The following is an 18,525-nucleotide window of genomic DNA, read 5'->3' as shown; positions in this document are numbered from 1 at the left end:
GCTTTAAAAGACCCACTGACCCCAGGGTGATGTAGCACCTGATTTAAAGTGTCACCTGGCATAGAATTATGCCTGCTCCCATTCTAAGGAGTCAGACAATATACGTAACTCAAATACTACGTCAATTCCCAGTTAAACTTTAAAGTGAGCCCTTCTACAAAGGCTCACTGTCTCAACAGGGGTAAATTCATTATTTTCAGTGAGAACATGATAAACATCCATATAAAAGCTAAAAAATCTAAATTAATAATCCAGAGATTTCAAAAAGTACAGATGTCTAAGAGTGTAGTCAAAGTATCTAGTAAAGTGAATTTCTCACTTTTCAGCTGGAAGTCTGGGGGACACAATATGAGCTCGAGATAGATAAAAAGGATCTATTCTATCCAGAATATGCTCCTTGGATTTTTTCATTTAATGAGGAAAATAAGAGGGAATATGCATATTCACCAAAGTGAAGTTTTCCATAAAAAGGAAGAGAAATCAAACACTTTGTAATAAAGATCAACCTGTTAAAAATAGAACACTAGATCAGTAAAGCAACAATAGCAATTGACTCTGGGTTTTATTTCAATGGGCAACATTTCATTCATTGTCTGTAAGAAAAACTAGGCTAAGTCTCAATGGGCAACAGTCATAGTTATTAAGCAAGTGAATACGCCAACACCATGTCCTTCTTTATTTCTTTATGTCTTCAGCCTCATCTGGTTCTCTCTCTTGATGTTCTCTTTCCCACCTCATTTCTTTCAACTCTTGTCTGTATTTCCGTTCAATGAACCGCTTCTGATGGGCCATCTGGGGAAAGTTATCTGACACAAAGAGACATATTTTATATTTAATGAAGGATAGCCACAAGTGCAAAAAATGATGCAAACTGAACATACACACATGTATAGACATATGTTTATATGAAATGTATGCAGCAGTTGTATTCTGTAACCAAGAGGGGGGAAATTGTTCATTTTGTTCCCTTCTTCTTTCAGTATTTAGACACGCATTGGGAGTTCTGGATCAGCAGCCTTGATTCTAGATTTCAGTATTTGATGTATGCCTGAATACAAAAGGCATCAAAACGTGCAGAAATGGTGAACACAGATCCAGGTTTTGGAATGTCTCTAACAGGTGCTTTAACAGCATCCTACCAGCACAAAGTGATTTTCAGGGAGAGATTAAAGGATAAAAGGTAGCTTCATATTTTTTTAAAAGCTCCAATGAAAACCCTCAAACAAATAGTCGTATTATCATACTTTTTTTTTTTTACGAAGAACTAAAATTTCTGAAAAAGAGTTACAAAAAAAAAAAAAGGTCCGATGGACAAAAGGACATGCTAACTCAGCCTTTCTGATAATTCTGTTTCAAGTTTACTGTAAGAGGCCCAAGGTGACAGCCAGAAGAGCCACCTCAAGGAGAGCACTTTCATTTGGTGAAAGGAGCATGTCAGTCAGTACTATCAGTTAAGCGATGGTCCGTTTGATAGTTGATCCCGTGCAGCAGCACTGACATGGAAATCATGATTCAGATTCAGAAACCTCACAATTCAGCCGTCATTTGTGGTACAACGTGAGTGTAGCTACGGAGTAAGAATTCAGGCACCGAGCCAGAAACAGTCGCCTCACCTACTCATTCAGCAAACGCGCGTGTTCCAGGAGTCACAGCGGGAGGCATGCACAAACGAGGGGCACACAACGCACGTGGCACAGGAAAAAGACATGTTCTTCTGTCTAACTAGCTAAGGACTGTCACACAGACAGGTGACACTGAGACAAAAACAGGAGGAATCAGAGAGGTGGGGAGCATGGCGTGTTTGGTGAGAAACAACTGCTCGTTTCAGGTGAAAGCACAATACGGTCAGTCTCTCTACAGCACACTCCTAATTTTTCCTCCTTCTAATATAGGCCCCACCCTCACTCCAGGTCCGAGAAGCGGGTGACAGGAAAGGCATCTGGGCAGCAGGTGGCCAATCAGTAAAGACCTGGAATCTCAAAGTTTTAGAGCTTGATTTTAAACAAAAAGGAATCCAAATGGCACCTCTATTTTAGAAAGAGCAGTTATAAAGTCCTGATTCTGAAATAATGTTCTATTAGCTCCTTACATCATGCGTAAACACAGGTTTCAAGTCTTATCCGGTTAGCTGCCGTCGGGTCAGTTCTGACCTCTGATGGCCCGGTGCTGTGCTGTCCCCGTGGCCGGCTGTGGGCAGGACTGTTGTGACCCACAAGGTTTGCACTGGCTGCTTTTTGGAAGTAGACTGCCAGGCCCTTCTTCCACAAGTATGAGAAGTACTTTTAAAAAACTAAATCGGACACATCAAAAAAGGTTAGTCGTAAAGCAAGTGTTTACAAAATGAACCCTATTTTCTCAATAAATTCCATTATAAAATTGAATCTCTGTTTTTAAAAAAAGCTCAACACTCAGACAACCATTAAAAATTTTTAGAATGACTCCATAATCTTTTTCCTACAAAGTAAAGTTATACTGCACACAACACATTACACAGAAAGACAAATACTTAAAATCAGCCACTCACCCACCCTCACATAGGAGAATATACTATTTTTGGGTACCGTTTTTCCCCATGTATTCTAGTGTAAGCATTTTCTCAGATCATCTTTGAAAGCATGATTTTAATGGCTGCAAAATATTACAACATTTCCTACAGCAAGAGGGCCAAACTATGGCCCACTGGCCAAATCTAGCCCTTCACCCACTTTTATAAATAAAGTTGTTTTTTTTTTTTTTTCCTCCTTAAAGTTTGTTTGTTCTCCTCCTTCCCTCCCTCGACCTCATTTGTATTTCTAAAGTGTCGTCTCCGCCTCCGTCTCCCCCAGCTAGCCAGGTTCATTCATTTTTCTCATTTGTTAATCTGTCCTTTTCCTCCACCTTCACTAAATCCAATACTTGATCTTCTCCATAGTTGCTCATAACTCCAGTATCATTATTTGTATCTGCTTTACCTAGTTACTTAGGGTCTAAGTCGGAAGAGGGATCAAACGTGCAGGTTATCAGTACGCCGCCATCTTCCTTCCCCACTTTTATAAACAAAGTTTCACGGGAACACAGACACGCCTGTTCATTTATACATTATCTATGGCTGCCTTCACACTACAATGGCAGGCTTATGCGGTTGTCACAGAGACGATGGCCCACAAGGACAAAACTATTTACTATCTGGCCATTTACACAAAAAGTTTACCCAATCTTGGGCTACATCGTAATTTATTTAAATACTTCCATACTGTTAAACAGGAGACTTGGTAGCACAGTGGTTAAGTGCTCAGCTTCCAACTGAAAGGCTCCAAGTTTGAACCCAACAGAGCATTACAGGAAAAAGAACTGGCAACCTGCTTACAAAAAGATGAGAGCCTTGGAAACACTACAGGACAGTTCTAGTCTGTCCTATGGGGTCAGCAAGTTGTTACCAATGACAGCAGCAAGTCTGGTTGTTTCATTTTTTGTATGGGTGCTATTATTAAACATGCAGATAATTAAAAAAAAAACTTATTTTTTCCTTTGTTATTATAAACAATGCCATGATTATCATGGTACGTCATTCTTAGTTCATTTCCCAATTACTTCCTTTAGTTTGATTCACAGAAATGAAATTGCTGGATCAAAGGGTAAGAACTTGTTTCAGGACCCAAGATGTATCACCAACTGCTTTCTAGCACATTTAAATCAACCACTGCTACGAATATGTACATGGAGGTCTGTTTCAGAATAGGCAATCTGTCCTATACTATTTTATAGTTGAAAACAAAAGAAAAAAGCACAAAAACAAAGATAACCTTTAACAATTTCATAAGTAGAAAATGGAATGTCACTTTTATTTCAGTATGTGGCTGTGCGTTTCCATATAACAGATGAGAGATTCCCCAAGAGAGTCAAATTAACACTTTCAGGGAAGATCCGTGGACTCTGGACCTTGGCGGGACTAGCTTCTGTCCACCCGAATTGCCTGCTCTCTCTCTGATCAGAAAGACATTGTCTGATGATTTCCCTTGGCTCCTCACCCCCCGGAATCTCCTGGAGTCTCTCCCCCACCCTCACTGAGTCTGCATACTTGAAGCATAATAGAATTGCACTGTCATTTTTTGCCCACGGTTGCTGCTATGCAGCACAATATACCTTGGGAGAAATATTCCTTGCACTTAAGCCTTCAATTTACAAAAGTCTGTGTAGTTCTCTATATAGTAAATTATGTAATTTGAGTTTCTTCAGTCCAGTCATCCCGGTCTTGAGAATCTATCCCACAGACCTAAAAGCATCACTATATATTTATTTTCTACAGTGATTAAAGCCAGAAACAAAGAACCTAGCAATAATAAAAAGAGTTGAATAAAATATGATATATTAATAGTATTAAGTATTATACAGCCATTAAGAAAGAATGCAGTGAAACCATTTCAGCTGACTTGCATGGGCTGTTTATGACGCACTCACTTATCAATTATCAACATGGTTAGGTCCCAAAGACCAAGTCATCATGTGCAAATTGGCATTATGTGAAAATGCAGAATGACTATATCATATATCAGATCACAAAATGGAGGATGACTACGTCATTAAACCAAACTCACTACCACTGAGTTGACTGCAACTCATAGCGATCCCACTGGGTTTCTGATGCTGTAAATCTTTATGAAAGTAGATCATCCCATCTTCCTTCTGCGAGCAGCTGGTGGGTTTGAACCTCTGACCTTCTGGTTAGCAGCCAAATGCCTTATCCACTATGCCACCAGAGCTCTTAATCATTATTTAACTGCCAAATTGTATCATTACATAACTGCCAAACCACTGAGAATCATGGCTCAGTCACGTTGCCATATAAGCTGAATCATCACAAGCCAACATTACTCTCACCTTGCTCCTTGGCATTCGATACTGCCAGACGTATGTCTTAATGAACAAAACAGGTAGCAGATTTTTCACCATTGTCATAAATGCAAAATGTTGATAAGACAGATAAGTGAGGAGTAGATGTAGCATTGAGAGAGAGGAACACTGGAGAGAAGTATGTAAATACCCTCCCATTTCAATAAAATAGTGCTCAAAAGAAAAAGAAACTAGCTTGACATGGATCCTTTCTGTCTCTGTAAGATCTTAGCAGTACAGAGAAAAATACAGAGGGAGAAAGATTAGGTTGTTCTTATGGGTTATCAGGGCTGGGGGTAGGACTTTATGAAAAAAGGAAAATGAACATTAAAAAGCATTCAGGAACATATATTTTTAAAAATTATATGCCTATTTTCTATATATCTCACATTCTACGATACTCTGTGTAGAGAATAATTAGGAAGAAAATAAGATCACATTTCACCAGTACTCACCATTTTTCTATTTCCCCATTTTCTTTCCATAAAACACTCATTACATTATGAACATATAACTACACAAGAAGAGAGAGCCTTACATTTCTCAAGTGCATCCATTGCTGCTCCCATTTCCGCCTGCTGGATACTTCAAAAAAAGAAAGGGAAGGTGCACTTTAATTTAAACATTTTTTTTTTTCAAAAACACAAGTATGGCTACAAATCATTCACGCTGGTTTTTATGCTTGGTGCATAAAACTTTATCTGATTCCTCTACTGTCAGACTCGACCACACAGAAAGGAATGTACATAAGCACGCAGAACATCCATGTATTTGCACAAAGCCTAGTTATTCATTCCACACTTTTCACGCTGCAATAAAATGCCTTCCATTGACATTAGGTCTTACTTAAGTTTGAATAGCCTCAGAGTCAAGTTTCAAGAGGCAAAGAAAAAAATATATATGTACACATAGATTTCAAATCGCTTTTCGGCTTCAGATACAGATTGGAAGGCTCGAAGGAAGGTGATAATATACACACCTCTTTTTACACGAAGATGTTAACATTTCCACAAAGCTCAAGGGAGCAGCAATAGGAAATTGAACGTCTGCATAACACAACACATTTTATATCTCATCAAAGGCTTGCATTAATGTGCACTCACTCGGGTAACTACAACTCTACAGACCTCACCTGTGCACCAGGTAACAGGGTTTTCTCAAAGTAGCCAAAGCCATTATACAAGAGCACACACACCATTTGGGGCTGGTGCTTGGCGGGGATATTAACCTTTAGGATCTACTGTGCTATTACTCTGAAACATGCTATAAGCAAAAAGCAAAAAAAAAAAAAAAAAAAAAAAAGACCGGAGAGTCGGGACCTCTCAGACATACAGGATCTTCATTTAAAAAAGTGAAAATATTTTCTTCTCATACCTTGGTCCTTTCCCACAGCCTATTCTTTCTCCTTTGAAATAAACAGCCACAGTGTAGGTTCTGGCATGGGATGGCCCCACTGTCTGCAGAGTCCTGAAAGGGAAAAGAAAGAGCACCAATTATGGTAAAGTATTCTTTCGTTGTTACTGTTAATACATTACACAGAGAAAACCCATGCACTTGTTGCTTAGAGGAGGTAAAAGTGACAGTGGCAGAAAAGGGACAAATCTATGACTGACTAAGCTGACAAATACAGAGAACATCTGAAGTGGGAAATTCTTTAAATTCTGCACTAGATTTTCACTTTTATTTTTTTCCAAAGCAATATGAAAAACATCTGAAGGTTAACAGTGAAATGTAAAATATTTTGGAAATAATTCCTAAGTGTACATATTCCAAGTATCATAAAATTAACAAACTTTTCTCAGTGAAAAGTCAACAGCTGCTGTCTGTTCATTTTTTTCCAGGGCTAATCACAGCTGAACACAGTCTCCAGGAAACATGCCTCGAGCCAGGCCTGAGCAGTCTCATATCAAGGATTCTTCCTAAAGTCTGGGACCTTATCTCAAAGATCAGAAAATGTATTTAATTTCTGAAACAGCAGAGATCATTTCAAAGGTGCACTATAATGCTAAGTACACAACGCGATCGCCAAAAAACAGAGCTCCAGGTGCTCTGGATTTTAATGACACAGTGCAGATTTCCAATGCAGCAAAACTGATAACTTCATGGAAAAGGGAAATTAAAAGAAGCCAACAAAGATAATGGGATGAACACAGTAATCTTAAAAAACAAACTATGTAAAACAACCCCGCTATCTTGATAAAAATGAACAAACTCATCATGTCCCCTCATTGGGGGGTTTATGAGAAGGGACAAGAGTAATTTCCTTTTCATTTACATACTCGAGAGCATGAAAGGACACAGTAACTTCTTTAAGGCAGTACTTATCATAAGGACCATGCTGGTGCTATGAGAAGTTTATCATCCCCATTTTATTTACTGAACCTTAATTATCACTTTGATGAGGAAATACTTTGATCCCTTCATATAAGAGTTTGGATATTCATTATGCTTATTAGACACATATTAAACTGCTATTTCCAAGCATTTGTTTTTTTTCCCCAGTAAATAAAGGAAACATTGTTTGGCAGTGACAACCTCTTGGGACAACGGATAGTAGCTGGCTGTAGGGTGACTTAACCTTCTCTTGGTTAACTCTCTTGGCTGCAGTTTTTCTTCCAGGGAAAAAGCCTATAAAGTGCTGTGACAATTAAATGAAAACATGAAAAAAGACTTAAAATTCCCAGCTGCCCCACTGGCATTTCTCCTTGAGTTTCTTGACATCTGAGAGAGTCCAAAATGGGGTTTTTTATTCCAGGTGGGAAACATACAAATGTGAGTGATTGTAACCACGTGCATGTACAGGCAAGGGGTGAAACAGTACTGAGATTAGACTACTGAACATATTTAAAATCACACATCCAGATCCAATACCTCTGGAAATAGAGGCAACGCATCTATTTCAATCATCTGTCCATTTTGGAACACCTCTTTGAAAGCACCTCCTGAATCAACAGATGAGTGTTTCCAGATAATCACTCTACCTGAGTCAAATCTCCTATCTTGCTCAAAACACATTACTCGCTGTAGTGACCCACTTACTCACCGGTGTGCCTTCTGAATGATTTTTGCCTACCACTCAAAGGATAAAGACTTGTCACTAAAGATGTTCAAAGTATATGACAGCATTTGGTGCAGATTCTAAGAAGAAAAATTCTGAATATTTCATTTGCACAGCACCTGAGAACGACTGCCTCGCTTCCTACAAGGACCACCTGAGCAAGGCAGCATATGTGTCAGGTGACAGATATAGCGGCCATGAGGGTAGAGAGAGACGCCCAGATATTACTACACAGAAATACACACATTCTTATCATCTCGATGGATAGCCCGGAAGAGGTTACAATAAATAGGAAGACAAATAAAGAATCATGTAAAATTGTGCACATAATTAAGGTCATTGAATTATACACTTAAAAATAGCCAAAATGTCAAAAAAAAATTTGCTTCATATATTTCAGCATAATAAAATTTTTAAAGTATGTATAAAAACTATTTAATCACAATTTTTATCTTAATCTCATAATCTTAGGGTATCTGCCTATGAGTTCATCATTCACAGAGAATTTTTAGATGGGGAGGCTGCATAGTGATAACCTAGTGTGGCCAGCCCACTTCTACACAGCTAGAGACTGAGAGGGCCCCAGGGTTTCAGTGGGACTCTGACTGTCAGGGAGTCTCAATCCAGGGCTCCTGCCACATCTGCCCTACCATGACTGGCTTTCCCTTGAGTCACTGGGAGAATCAACGTGAGGAGGCTGGGTCTGGTGACTCTGCACACAGGGTACTTACTTGTACAGAGGAATGTCTGGCTCTTTTCCTTCTGTCCTAAGTGTCAAGCAACACTGCTGAAGCTGGGATTTGGGGTCATTCCAATCCTGGTTCAAAATGAACTCCTGTAGTAAGACCCCAAAAATGATTTAGTAATGGGTTCTGGAACCACCAACCAAAAAGCACACCATTAATTTAAATTATATGTAGGCTTACTTTTAATCGTGGAAAGAAACAGACATTCATGAACGTATGGACATACTCCAAGTCCTTATCAATGTACAGCGCTGCAATAAATGCTGAAAAAAAAGAACATTTTAAAACAAACCATAATTCAAGATGGCAGAATAGGCAGACAAGCTACACAGACCCTCTTCAACAAAGAAAAGAGAAACCAATTGACACAGATACAGAAGATAATCTTGGAGCCCTGAGTTTTGAAAGGAAGGCTAGAAAAGTGGATTAAACACCAACTAATAGAAGAACCTGAATGAAAACAGTGAGTAAGGAGACAACCGGATCTGGGGACTGTCAGCTCTCCTCATGGCACAGACAGCCTGAATATTTCCAAGTGGTGTTAGGACCCACGAATTAACCTAAAAATCAGCCCTGCTCACCTAGGGCTGCATGGACTACTGCATGGGTAGCTGACGACTGAAAAGGGAAACAGCAAAGAAGGAGACAAACTGAGCTGTGAATTTTTGGCTGTGCAGAGGATGCAGCTATTTTGAATGTTTACAAGTGGTGGCCATTTTGGATATTTAAAAAGATAGCATGAGAATTCAGATTCCAGCGTCTTAAGAAAAGGTTCCACTTGCCAAAGACAGCACTGACATATGGGAAGCTGATGACTAGAAAGGAGACAGATGATAAGTGCATTAAGTGCTGCCAACTAGCAAATAGAGGAGCACAGAACCCTGCTTATTCAGATACATACAAAAAAAAAAAAAAAAAAAAAAAAAAAAAAAAAAAAAAAAAAAAAAAAAAAAAAAAAAAAAAAAAAAAAAAACCCAAAATTTTGGGCAAATCACTCCAACATACAATCACCAGTTAAATATAAACACAAAAACGTCACAATGTCTCAGAGACTACAGACCATCACAGTCCACACAAAGAAGCAAAATAAAGCAGTAGAAACAAGGGACCAGGATACAGACCCCGAACACATCCCTGAGGAAGAAGCAGCACTGGAACTCCCTGATAAAGAATTCAAAAGAATTACATTTAGGTACCTTCAACAGATTGAGAGACAGATCAAGGAAAACACTAACAAAATTGGGGAAAATGTAGAGAAAACCCTAGAACAATTCAAGAACAAGACAGTACAAGAACAAAATGACAAAATAAATGAAAAATTAGAAATGATACAAAATCTACAGATAGAAATCTGGAAGATTAATACTAAATTCTCAGAAATAGATAACACATTGAATGGGCAAAGGAGAAGAAATGAATCAATGGAAGACAGAATTAGTGAGACTGAAGACAAATACCTCAATACTTTGGAAAGGGATCAATCAGAAAAAAAAGACCAAAACAAAATGAAGAAAGCCTAAGGCTCATGTGGGATATCATCATAAGGAATAACCTATGAAACCTATGGGCTCTGGTAGCCTAGTGCCTAAGGCACTTGACTGCTAACCAGAAGGCTGGAGGTTCAGACCCACCAGCCACTCCTCGGAAAGAAGGTTGGGCAATCTACTTCCATAGTGATACTGCCTCGGAAATCCAAGGAGACGTCGCTATGAGTCGGTCCGACTCGACAGCACATAACAACAACAATTGAAATTCCAAAACAAAAAGAGACAAATAAAACACAGAGAAAATTGTCAAAGATTTGTTGGAAGAGAATTTCCTTGATATGATGAAAGACAAGAATATATCCATTCAACAAGTCCAATGAACCCCAAACAGGATAGACTCCAAAAGAAAATCAGGAAGACATATCATCATCAAACTCATCAAAACCAAAGACAAAGAAAGAATCCTGAAAGCAGCCCAGGAAAAATAAAAAGTTACCTACAAAGGGCAACCAATAAGACTAAGCTCTGATTTCTCAGCAGAAATCATGCAGGCAAGAAGGCAATGGGATGGTATATATAAAACCCTGAAAGAATTTTTTTTTTTTTTTTAAATCCAGGGCCATAAGGCAAGAAAGGAAAATCAAATACATCCAAATTGGTAAGGAAGAAATCACACTATCCCTATTTGCTGATTATATGATCTTATACATAGAAAACCCAAGAGACTCGGCAAAAAAACTACTAGAACTAATTGAGAGATTCAGCATAGTGGAGGGATACCAGATCAACATACAAAGATCAGTTGGATTGCTCTACACCAGCAGAGACTGCTGAAAAGGAAATAAAGATCATTTACAATAGCTACCAAAAAAAAAGAAAAAAAATGTTGTTCTTGTTATTAGGTGCTGTCGAGTTAGCTCCAACTCATAGTGACCCTATGCACAACAGAACAAAACACTGCCTGGTCCTATACCAGCCTCACAATCCTTGCTATACCCGAGCTCATCGTTGCAGCCACTGTGTCAATCCAGCTTGTTGAGGGCCTTCCCCTTTTTCACTGACCCTCCACTTTACCAAGCATGAGGCCCTTTTCCAGGGAATGGTCCCTTCTGACAACATGACCAAAGTTGGTGAGATGAAGTCTGGCCATTCTTGCTTCCAAGGAGTGTTCTGGCTGTACTTCTTCCAGGACAATTTGTTAGCTCTTTTCTTCTTGAAGCAGTGTTCTGTAGTATTCTTTGTACAGGTCTTCTGTGTCCTTAGTGAGATTTATTCCCAAGTATTTTATATTTTTGTTTTGTTAAAAGCCACTAACAAAAAAGAGTTTGTTTTGTTAAAAACAACTAACAAAAAAATAAAATACTTGGAAATAATTCTCACTATAGACACAGAAGACCTGTACAAAGAAAACTACAAAACACTACTTCAAGAAGTAGTGTTCTTCCTAAATGGAAGAACATACCATGCTTCTGGATAGGAAGATTGAACATTGTGAAAATGTCAATACTTCCCAAAGAAATCAATATATTCAATGCAATCCCAATCCAGATTCCATCAACATTCTTTAAGGATATGAAAAAACCAATCACTAATTTTATATGGAAAGGAAAGAGACCTCAGATAATCAAAGCACCATTGAAGAAAAATAAAGCAGGAGGTCTCACACTCTTGGATCTCAAAACCTACTATACAGCCACAGTAGTCATGTTTTGGCTGTTTGGCTGCCACTGGTATAACAACAGACATATAGGCCAGTGGAACAGAATTGAGAACCCAGAAATAGATCCATCAACCTATGGTCAGCTCATCTTTGACAAAGGGCCAAAATCCATTCAATGGGGAAGAGAATGTTTGTTTAATAAATGTGGTGGCAAAACTGGATATCCATTTGCAGAAAAATGAAATAAGATCCATACCTCACACCATACACAAAAACTAACTTCAGATGGATCAGATGTAAATGTGAATCCTAAAACTAATAAAGTTCCTCAAGGAAAAGCTAGAGGCAAATTTATGGACGACTTCATTTATGGCATAAATAGACTGTCAAGCATAGCCCAAAATGCACAAAGAGCAGAAGATAAACTAGATGAATGGGACCTTCTAGAAATTAAATTTTTATGGGCTTCCAAACACTTCCTCAAAAGAGTAAAAAGAGAACCTACAGATTGGGAAAAGTATTCAGCAACAACTTATCTGACAAGGGAGAATTTATAGAAAACTCCAACACTTCAACAACAAAAAGACAAATAATCCAATTAAAAAATGGACAGAAGACATGAATAGACACTTCACCAAAGAGCATACTCAGGTGGCCAACACACACATGAAGAAATGTTCATGATCATTAGCCATTAGAGTGATACAAATCAAAACAATAATGAGACACCATCTCACCCCAGCACTAACAGAAAAGTTCAACAAGACAAAAAATAACAAATGCTGGCAAGGATGCAGAGAGATTGGGACTCTCATACACTGCTGATACGACTGTCAAATCATACAACCACCGTGGAGAGCAGTATAGTAGTGATTCCTTCAAAAGCTGGAATAAGAAATACCACTTGATCCTGCAATCCCATTACTAGTTATATATCCTAAAGAAGTGAGAGCCAGGACAAGAATAGATATATGTACACCCATGTTCATCACAGCACTACTTACAATAGTGAAAGGATGAAACCAACCTATGTGCCCATCAACAGAAGAACGGATAACCAAACCATGGTACACACACAATGGAATATTACGCAACACTAAAGAATAATGTAGAATCTGCAAAACACCACATAACTTGGATGAACTTGGAGGACGAGTGAAATAAGTCAATCAGAAGGACAAATAATCGTATTAGTTCATTATTGCAAAAAGTCAAGGAACAGTTTATATACACAAGGAAACTTTGTTGGTTACTAGGGGTGAAAAGGGAGGGGAGGAAGCACTGCAAAAATAAAAATAAAAAGTAATAAAATAATGTATTTACCACAGTAAATAAATAAATAAATAGATAGACCATAATTCACTGCCATTTACTAGAAAGAGTGAGAGACCTGAACTTTTAAGAAACATTTCAGTAAGGTTTTCAACTTCAGCATTACTACTTCACCTTTCTAAATACAAGATTCTATCTACTCTTAATTGTCAATATTAGAAGCAGTAACATGGAGCTCTCAATAAAATGTAAAACCATAGAGCACAAAGACCAAAACTGCATTTAGCAAAGAGTGAGGGCTAAACGAGCAGTTAGCTAATATTACATGCAAAATGCTATGAGAATGCTGCCGTACAGCAGAGAGAGAAGGCCATTTGGGAGCACACCATGCTAATATGAAATAAATCAGGACAACCTGAAGATTGGGTATGACGTCAGAAGGAGCACATCCTTGAGGCCTGCCTTTCTCAACACCAATCTCAAGGAAACTGCCCATTTACAAGGACTCTATGCTAAATTTCATGAGCAGAATGGGGCAATTTATAGATACAATCTGCCCAAACAGAGAAAATCTTTGGGACAAGCTAAAAATATCTACTACTTTGCATTAAAAAATGATGACTCCCAAAGGTGAATTCATTAAAAGGTTGTTGTTGTTGTTGTTATGTGCCGTCGAGTCGGCCCCGACTCATAGCGACCCCTCCTTCGGTTTCCAAGGCTGTATCACTACGGAAGTAGGATTGCCCAACCTTCCTTCCAAGGAGTGGCTGGTGGGTTTAAACCACCAGCCTTCTGGTTAGCAGTCAAGTGCTTTTGCCACTATGCTAATAGAGCTCCTCATTAAAAGGTATTTTAACCAAATAAACAAAAGAGTTCAGTTTTTAAAAGAAGGACTAAAAATGCCTTTCACTGAACTTAACAAATAAAAAGCCAGAGATGATCTATCAGCTTAGTTTTTTTGAAATCTTAATCTTTCTATTGCCTTTCTTTAGTTGAACAAGAAATCTTCTTAAGCTCCTTGGTCAGACTGCCTTTGCATTTTGTAAGTGAACTGATTTTACATGGAAGATCTTAAAATGTGTGTATTATTCAGTATATAAAATGTAAAAAATATCATAACATTCAAAGGAAAAAAAGTTCTAAGGCCCAGTGACTGGTCCCCTCATTTAGAAGAAACAGAACCATTATATTATGTGGCCAATCCTGTAGTTAGCTATAATAGGATTATTTAGAATGTTACCAGACCATTTTAGAAACTTTGAATATGACATCTGTCTATAGAGCTTTGAGCTCATTCAAAACAATAAAATGATTTTAGTGCTTAGAGACTAAATTACTCTTCCTTCTTCTGTGCCACTATATGAAGGGTACTGGGTAGCAAAAAATTTTTAAAAAGCTATGATTAAAAATTACCATTCTGTTACATAAAGAGAGGTAAAGGCTAAGACGGGATAAGGACATGGGTGTGGTTTCCACTGAATACAAGATTGAATACTAAATTCATTATTCACATGTCTTCATTCTAAATTATTCTCCTTCAAGCAAACTTTGGAGAAAGAATAAGTAGAAATCAAAACAAGAGGTTTCTTTAGCCAGAACATAATAATGAGAAGAATAAAGTGTTGGTCAAATTGATTTAAAAATTCATTTGTTGGGTTAGTATGAAAGGTTTACTTCGTTGGACTCACATTCCAAAAGGTCTGCCAAGGTCTTGGTCCTGAGGGCCACGGGCCTCTTGGTTTTGTCATTGGTTATGGCGTACTCCTGCATGCCAAGCTCCTCTGCCACCTTGGCTTGTGTTCTGTTGTTCACCAAAGAGCTTCGTAACAACTGGCCAAAAGGAATTGAAGCACATTTAGAGACAGTTTCACTTTTAGTCTCTCTCTTGCTCTTGTGTTGAGTAAGAGCTGGCCTGAGGTTGTCCCACTCCCAGGGCCACCAAGGGGACAGCTGGATTCATCAAGCATTACCCTCAGACAGGAGTGAAGTCCTCCACACACTTCTAGTTTCTCCTTAAACTTGCTTTGCTGTTATTCTGGATTTCTCCCTAACTGACATTTAAAGATTTACTTTAAATGGTTTACTTGTTTAGTAGTAATGGATTAGTGAGTGTGTGTGTGTGGGTGGTGGATGCTGTTCAATGATTAAAGGTCATAGCTTCTATTAAGTTTAATGCTACTAAGAAGGAACTGTTTTTTTTTTTTAAATTTGAAGTATAATCTACATGCAATAAAATGCACCCATTTTAACTGCACAGTTAGATGAGTTTTGACAACCTTATAGATTTCTATCACCCTAAACAAGTTCCCTGTGGCCCTTTGCAATCAATCTTCCCCACTTCCCACCAGGCTGGCTCAATATGCTTTCTGTCACCGTAGATTAGTTGTTAAGGAACATTTTTTTTTTAAAGTCTAAAAGACACTTCAAGTTTCATGACATTGATGCTAATGTTGATACTACAGGATTTGAAGAAGTGACATTTTAGTTAAGTATTACCTAAAGGACTTAAAATCATTTGTTTATATTTTTTACTTTTATTACTATTTTAAAGATTTACATTATATACCCAGAGTCTCAGTTTTTCATACTGAGATCCTTTATCTTTATTTAAATTAAAATATAACTTTTATATAATTCAAGTTCAGAAACTCAAAACAAAAATTTCTACTAGGAATTTCAGACAGTGAAGAACCTTCCAAAAACTTTCCAAATAGTAACATTAAATACAGCATGAAAATGATACAATTAATTCATTGTAGAGGGTCTTCATAAAATAAGAGTGACAGACACCCCGGGTGGTGGGAATGGATAATGCCCTTGGCTGTTACAACCAAAAGGCTGGAGGTTCTCGTCCACCCAGAGGGGCCTTGGAAGAAAGCTCTGGTAATTTACTACCAAAGACTGGCCACTGAAAAACACTGTGGAGCACAGTTCTCCCATGACACACATGGGGTCTCCGCGAGTTGTGGTCGACTCTGTGACAACTGGTTATGGTTGAATGGAGGAAGGCAGATACAAAGATGCAAAGGAGAAGACCCCACCCTTAAGGAACTCACTAACCATCAAAATGGCATGGCAGTGGCATCTGACCTTCTCCAACTTCACAAGGGAGGGGAGGATTGAGATCAACATTAACAGCTCAAGGCCGAGTCCCATGAGGTGGAGGTCAGACGTGCTTCCACCCTCCAACCTTCTTTTATTTTTTAAAACCAATTCTGATATCAACCATTCCTCCCAGGGCACTTTACTTTCCTTCTGGGTTCGGTAATTCATTGCACTAGCCACAAAGAACTCACAGGTAATAGTCACGATTACGAGGTTTATTAGGGAAGTAACAGGTTACAATTCAGGAGTGGAAATAACTCAAGATACAGTTCTTTAGTCAGGGTAGCTTCTCAGCCATACTTCTCTCTGGCCTCAGCCTCTTGACCCTGTGACCCTCACCCTCTTCCCTCCTCTGGCAAGTGTTACAAGGCTTTTTAAGTTTTGGTGATAGGTGCCCAGAGAGGCACTCCACTCTGCCAGCAAGCCTGCCAGAAGGATTTCGGCTTTCTTGCTCCATGGGCCAGGTCCCCTGGTTCTGTTGTTTCTGCTACCTTTGCTGTCACCATTTCTCTGCTGTCATAGTGGTCTCCTACACTGAGGAAGTTTAGCACACGGATCTTGAATCCAAAGGATTTTCTCCATTCCTGACTCTTTAATCTGGATGGTAGTGAGATCCACCCCTCTCTACCCTTCCACCTCCGGAATGGCTCATTTTAGCCCTAGCAGAATGGTAAAAATGACTCATCCCCATCATATACCTTATTTGCACAGTCCCACCCACACAAGTGTGCCATATACCTTATTTACACTGTTAACAAGCTATCCAATCCCCTTGGTGTACTATAGGCATCTCACCGGTCACCTGTCAGGAGCCAGAAAGACCACAGCTAGAAGGGCCATACCATGTAATTCACTGCACCACACCAGACAAAAACTGAACATAATGATCTCTATTCTCTAAGATTTACAGTTAGTAATGCATCTAAAACCAGAATTTCTCTTACAACAGATATAACAAATACTTAGCCTATTAAATAAATAAATAAATAAAATCCTTCCTGCTACAGCACAATCCTGAAAATAGAGATAAGGAGCAGGTACAACACAGGGTTTTGCTAGTATTATACCCCCTGCTGCTGCACACTATACTTTGTTTATGAGATGCAAGTTTTATGCTCTATGGGTCCACAGTGTCAACTGAGCTTATGAGAATCAGGATTTATTCTCAATGCCTGACACTGCAACCTTGACAATAGATAAATAAGAAACAATATGTTCTTAATTTGTCTGACAATGATTCATGAAGCAGAAATATAACTTGATCTTCATAAGCCATGTTTGTTGTTGAATTTCAGACGATTACTCTTTGCCTGTCTCTACTCCCTTCCTCCTCCTATTTCCCCCTAGCCCCCCCTTTTCTTTAATATAGTGTTTCATCAGATTCATATTAAAATTAAAAAGGCCTACATATAATATTAACAGAAGACCCAACCAGTAAGGAACCCAGGAGTCCACTAGCCTAATACTCAGTAAGGATGGAATGACTGAGCTGGAAGGCAGGTATCTTTTTGGGTTTGGATTCACTAGAGGGAGGGAACTGCTCTCAAAGTAGAGGCCAAGGGGGGACAGGAAGGCTATTTTGGAAACAGACTATGATGGGTAGTTTTACGTGTCAACTTGGTAGGCTATAAACCAGAAACCAAACTCACTGCCAACAAATTGTTTCCAACTCATAGCACTCTTATAGGGCAGAGTAGAACTGTAGGGTTTCCAAGTCAATATCTTTGCAGAAGCAGACTGCTATATCCTTCTCCCTCAGAGAGGCTGGTGAAATCGAACTGCTGCCCTTATGGTTAACAGTTGAGCACTTTAACCATTGCACCCCCAGGGCTCCTAGGCTATGGCACCCAGTTACTCAGTCAAACTCAAATTTAAGTGTTACAGTTAAGATATTTTGTAGATGTGACTGGCATCTACCATCAAGTAACTTGCCTCAGCTTCCATCCGAGAGCTGCCATCACCACAAACTTCCCTTGCAGATTTCAGACTTGCCAGCCACTAGTTACAGTCACATAAGCAATCACTTAAACAAATGTCTTAATCTATCTAACCTGCTGGTTCTGCCTCACGGGAGCACCTTGACTGGGACCACCTTGACTGGGACTGTGCTGAGCAAGCTGGGTGCTCCCTGATTCACAAAGTGCTCGAGTTATGACGCATTGCACTTACCCAGTGTGGTGGTTATGTTTGTGTGTCAACTTGGCTGGGCCTGGTTGAGTGGCTGGGCAGCTGGTGCTAGTTATTCCCCATGATGAGACTGGCAATCAACTCCATGGTGGGATCTACCACAAGCAGCTGAGTAGCTGCCTTTGGGATGTGGTCTGCTTC

At 39.0% G+C, this 18,525-nt stretch overlaps 1 protein-coding gene across 1 annotated transcript in view; it reads right to left on the bottom strand.

Moving 5' to 3' along the window:
* Positions 1 to 675: 675 nt before the first annotated feature.
* The window catches only part of DROSHA (drosha ribonuclease III), a 246,149-nt gene continuing 228,299 nt past the window's right edge, over positions 676 to 18,525 (bottom strand). Inside the window, exons 28-33 of the mRNA XM_007951608.2 lie at positions 14,781 to 14,922; positions 8,854 to 8,936; positions 8,659 to 8,762; positions 6,244 to 6,336; positions 5,408 to 5,454; positions 676 to 806 (exon numbers count right to left, since the gene is read on the bottom strand). Coding sequence (XP_007949799.2) covers positions 676 to 806; positions 5,408 to 5,454; positions 6,244 to 6,336; positions 8,659 to 8,762; positions 8,854 to 8,936; positions 14,781 to 14,922 — 600 coding nt within the window. The remainder of the gene's footprint in view (positions 807 to 5,407; positions 5,455 to 6,243; positions 6,337 to 8,658; positions 8,763 to 8,853; positions 8,937 to 14,780; positions 14,923 to 18,525) is intronic.

This window comes from Orycteropus afer, unplaced genomic scaffold (genome assembly GCF_000298275.1).
Source record: "Orycteropus afer afer isolate SDZICR_OR568_19922 unplaced genomic scaffold, OryAfe1.0 scaffold00302, whole genome shotgun sequence".
Lineage (NCBI taxonomy): Eukaryota > Metazoa > Chordata > Mammalia > Tubulidentata > Orycteropodidae > Orycteropus > Orycteropus afer.
Note: the sequence above shows the minus strand (reverse complement) of the source record. Positions and strands in the feature narration are given on the sequence as shown.